We start from the raw sequence: 4,759 nt of genomic DNA, 5'->3' as shown, positions 1-4,759 counted from the left end.
GTGCCGAGAGACAATTCCTTTGACTTCATGCTTGGTTTGTGGGACTGTATAAATGTAAGAGTAGTATGTGGTTAAATTATTTTAAATGGTGCAATGACGCCCTCTAGTGGTATCAAGGTGAAGTGTAGTAGGAGATCGCATGAAATTGCTCAAAGCAATTCAGGACACTGAATGGGTAGGTCACGTTTTGAGAGGTCTGGCATAAACTATGTTTTACTGGGTTATAAGTACACAGAAGCCATTATTTATCATGCAGTTTGGGTAGTGATTCTTGCTCACTATTTTGAGATGATTCCATGACATATATCCGTAGTTTTAGGTTGCATGCTAATTTTCTTCTACCCACGCTACCCAGAGAGAGTTATCCAGACCAACCGTAGGCTAATTCCCACCTACTCCACTGTACCTTGCATGTATTACAGAAAATAAAAAGGGAATTTGTGAACCACCCGGCTGTCCAAGTGGTGCTGCGGAGGTGAACCAGTCACATATAGACGGGCGTGTCTTTCCAAATCAGGTCCAATCAACTGCTTTCTCCACAGGTGGACTCTGCAGAAGCTGCAGAAACATCTCAAGGACAAACAGGAGGCACGATGTGGGAAGGAGAGGTTCAGAAGGTCTTTTCTTCCAACCGCTGTCAGACTCTATAACAAAGACCTCACAGCTGACCACACACACACACACACAGACAAACACACACACTTGGGCACATTCTGTTAAATTGTTAACTGTTTAAATTGTACATTTGTACATATATACAGATACATATTTATCTTATTTTTTGTGATGCTATTACGACTGTTTTTCTGCTATTACCTTCTGCTTCTGTCCACTTTCTGCCGTGACAAGTGCAATTTCCCACTTGTGGGACTAATAAAGGTTTATCTTATCTTATCTTATTTTGAGCTATACGGCAAAGGCTGTGACTGTACATAACCATTCAAAGCTCAAGTAAACTGGTTCCACGTTGTCATTATGGGGTGTTGTGTGTGGAATTCTGAGGAAAATTTTAATTAATCCATTTTGGAATAAGACTGTAAAAGAACAAGGATTTTCCGTATGTACGCGTGTGTGTGACAATCAGATATAAAAGTGACAGTCGTTTTGAATCGAGATTTAATGCTCATCATCACGTATTAAAACAGCCTGAAGAAGATGGTTTACAGTAAAAACAAGCGGCAAGTTGGAACGTCACACCAGCGTCACGGCTGCACGGCAAAACACCACACGCTACACAACTCTCCAGCACAGCTGCATGCTGAGCGTTAAAACCGCGATACACACACACACACACACACACAAACACACACACACACCAGTCATGCACACACCAGAGAAGAAGAACGGACCTCAGCAAGCAGGTACAGGTTCCATCTAAATACGACAGAAGAGTCCCAGTAGTGTCAACTTTACATATGTACACACACACACACACACACACACCCAGACCACTGTCACCTCAAGGCACTTCACCACCAAATCACTCTACTGTACAAGAACAACGTGGTGTACACACACACACACACACACAGGGAAACATCATCTGGATCTCTGGTTACATTTTACATTTCTTCTTTTTTTTTGGACTACATGCATCACATACACACACACACACACACACACACACACACACGGCTTGCCAGTCATTCCAGCTGGGAAAGGTAACCAGAAAGTGAAAAAGAACAGAAGAAACATGCCTGTATCATTAATAAATAAGACATCAGATATTAAAAGACACCAAGTCACGGTAGAATATATAGCTTTTCTGCAGAATAAATCCACGTTTATATATATTTATAGAATATAATCATATAGAGACTCTGTAGTTTCCTCAAAAAGTACAATACATTCTGTAAAAGCTGCACTCGCTGATTTGATCGTTTTTTTTCATTTTCGTCGAGAAGCGTGTAAAAGGCAGGAAGCCCCGCCCTCGCCGCAGGAGGAGGAGCAATAGAGAAGAGGGGCGGAGTCACTTTCAAGCAGGGTGTGGCCCATCATCTCTCGCCTTCAGTACTGCTGATTGTAGAGTGTAGGTGTGTGTAAACAAGTGCAAAAGCATCATCAGTCCAGTGTGTGTGTGTGTGTGTGTGTGTGTGTGTGTGTGTGGGAGCTGATTAAGTAGTAAGGCCTCTCCTCTCCAGCTCTTTGTTCTGTTTCAGCTCCTTAATCCTGCAGAAAGCAAGAAGAGTGTGATTGGAAGTGTCCTCGTGGGACAGCTGGTGGGTGTGAGGACGTGTGCGTTACCTGTGCCTGCAGCGCCTCAGGAATCTCATGATTTTCCGGGCCGCCTGATCCTGTTTCTTGGTCAGGAACGAGCCCCTGAGGGAGACCAGAGAGAACCTGGTTCAGATGATGACATATTGGAACCGGCGACCTTCTGCCACTGAGGGCCGTGCTTGGCCGGTTTTAATGGGGATTCTCACTTGATTTTGGGGTTGAGGGCGCCGGAGCCTCGGGGTCCTGCCTTCAGACGTTCGTACTCCTTGTAGCTGCGGTAGTACTGCTGGATGAGGACCGCGGCGCGGCGCGACTGCTGGAACTTCTTCTGCTCGTAGTAGCTGCGGAACTTGCTCTGGATCAAGATGGCCGCCTGCGTCATCTTCTTGTACAGCGCATACTGTGAGAGGGGAGGGGCGGTCAACCGTCTTAAACTATTACGGCCACTGACTCCATCACAAGTAAACACACACACACACACACACACACACACACACACACACACACACACTATCCACCGGGTGCACCACAACAGGGGAAAGCAGCTACAGCCGTCGAGTTTTACCTTCAGTGCAATCCAGGTTAGCTAACAAGAGCATCACACGACAGAGGGAGAGAGAGAGAGAGAGAGAGAGAGGAGAGAGAGGGAGAGGGGGAGAGAGAGGGAGAGAGAGGGAGAGAGAGGGAGAGAGAGGAGAGAGAGAGGGAGAGAGAGGGGGAGAGAGAGGGAGAGAGAGGGAGAGGGGGGGAGAGAGAGAGGGAGAGAGAGGGAGACGGGAAGAGACCAGATCAGATGGATGAATAAAAAGAAGAGAGAGTAGATTGGATTAGTCAGCATTAATTAACACACACAGACACACACAAACACTCGGTTAATAACAGTAACAATAGTAATAATAAGTAGAATTGTTATTATTAATTGTTTTGTAGCCCAGTGGATAACACAGTCACCTATAACCCGGAAGACCAGAGAGTGAGCAGGACACCTAATCCTGAGTGTCCCCAGGGGGACTGTCCCCATAAATACTGACTGTAAGACGCTCTGGATAAGAAATGTACATATTTAGCTGCTTATTTTAGTCCCTTATTTGTCTAATTATGGCCACAAATGTATCGGCACTATTACAGGGAGTGCAGAATTATTAGCCAAGTTGTATCTTTGAGGAATAATTTTATTATTGAACAACCACCATGTTCTCAATGAACCCAAAAAACTCATATCAAAGCTGAATGTTTTTGGAAGTAGTTTTTAGTTTGTTTTTATTTTTAGCTATTTTAGGGGGATATCTGTGTGTGCGCAGGTGACTATTACTGTGCATAATTATTAGGCAACTTAACAAAAAACAAATATATACCCATTCAATTATTTATTTTTACCAGTGAAACCAATAAACATCTCCACATTCACAAATATACATTTCTGACATTCAAAAACAAAACAAAAACAAATCAGCGACCAATATAGCCACCTTTCTTTACAAGGACACTCAAAAGCCTGCCATCCATGGATTCTGTCAGTGTTTTGATCTGTTCACCATCAACATTGCGTGCAGCAGCAACCACAGCCTCCCAGACACTGTTCAGAGAGGTGTACTGTTTTCCCTCCTTGTAAATCTCTCATTTGATGATGGACCACAGGTTCTGAATGGGGTTCAGATCAGGTGAACAAGGAGGCCATGTCATTAGTTTTTCTTCTTTTATACCCTTTCTTGCCAGCCACGCTGCGGAGTACTTGGACGCGTGTGATGGAGCATTGTCCTGCATGAAAATCATGTTTTTCTTGAAGGATGCAGACTTCTTCCTGTACCAGAAACTGGCAGTAGGACTGGGAGTTGAGCTTGACTCCATCCTCAACCCAAAAAGGCCCCACAAGCTCATCTTTGATGATACCAGCCCAAACCAGTAGTCCACCTCCACCTTGCTGGCGTCTGAGTCGGACTGGAGCTCTCTGCCCTTTACCAATCCAGCCACGGGCCCATCAAGACTCACTCTCATTTCATCGGTCCATAAAACCTTAGAAAAATCAGTCTTGAGATATTTCTTGGCCCAGTCTTGACGTTTCAGCTTGTGTGTCTTGTTCAGTGGTGGTCGTCTTTCAGCCTTTCTTACCTTGGCCATGTCTCTGAGTATTGCACACCTTGTGCTTTTGGGCACTCCAGTGATGTTGCAGCTCTGAAATATGGCCAAACTGGTGGCAAGCGGCATCTTGGCAGCTGCACGCTTGACTTTTCTCAGTTCATGGGCAGTTATTTTGCACCTTGGTTTTTCCACACGCTTCTTGCGACCCTGTTGACTATTTTGAATGAAACGCTTGATTGTTCGATGATCACGCTTCAGAAGCTTTGCAATTTTAAGAGTGCTGCATCCCTCTGCAAGATATCTCACTATTTTTGACTTTTCTGAGCCTGTCAAGTCCTTCTTTTGACCCATTTTGCCAAAGGAAAGGAAGTTGGCTAATAATTATGCACACCTGATATAGGGTGTTGATGTCATTAGACCACACCCCTTCTCATTACAGAGATGCACATCACCTAATATGCTT

The 4,759-nt window shown here is 44.6% G+C and overlaps 1 protein-coding gene across 2 annotated transcripts in view; it reads right to left on the bottom strand.

Moving 5' to 3' along the window:
* Positions 1 to 1,099: 1,099 nt before the first annotated feature.
* Positions 1,100 to 4,759, bottom strand: part of camta2 (calmodulin binding transcription activator 2) — an 18,561-nt gene continuing 14,901 nt past the window's right edge. The window contains exons 12-15 of one of the 2 annotated variants that reach the window (XM_028965393.1): positions 2,783 to 2,803; positions 2,424 to 2,617; positions 2,245 to 2,319; positions 1,100 to 2,169 (exon numbers count right to left, since the gene is read on the bottom strand). In XM_028965393.1, the coding sequence (XP_028821226.1) occupies positions 2,115 to 2,169; positions 2,245 to 2,319; positions 2,424 to 2,617; positions 2,783 to 2,803 (345 nt within the window). In that variant the 3' untranslated portion in view covers positions 1,100 to 2,114. The remainder of the gene's footprint in view (positions 2,170 to 2,244; positions 2,320 to 2,423; positions 2,618 to 2,782; positions 2,804 to 4,759) is intronic. The other variant, XM_028965392.1, reaches the window with a different exon arrangement.

This window comes from Denticeps clupeoides, unplaced genomic scaffold (assembly GCF_900700375.1).
Source record: "Denticeps clupeoides unplaced genomic scaffold, fDenClu1.1, whole genome shotgun sequence".
In the NCBI taxonomy this organism is placed as follows: domain Eukaryota; kingdom Metazoa; phylum Chordata; class Actinopteri; order Clupeiformes; family Denticipitidae; genus Denticeps; species Denticeps clupeoides.
The sequence above is the reverse complement of the archived record's forward strand: the minus strand, read 5'-3'. Positions and strand labels throughout refer to the sequence as shown.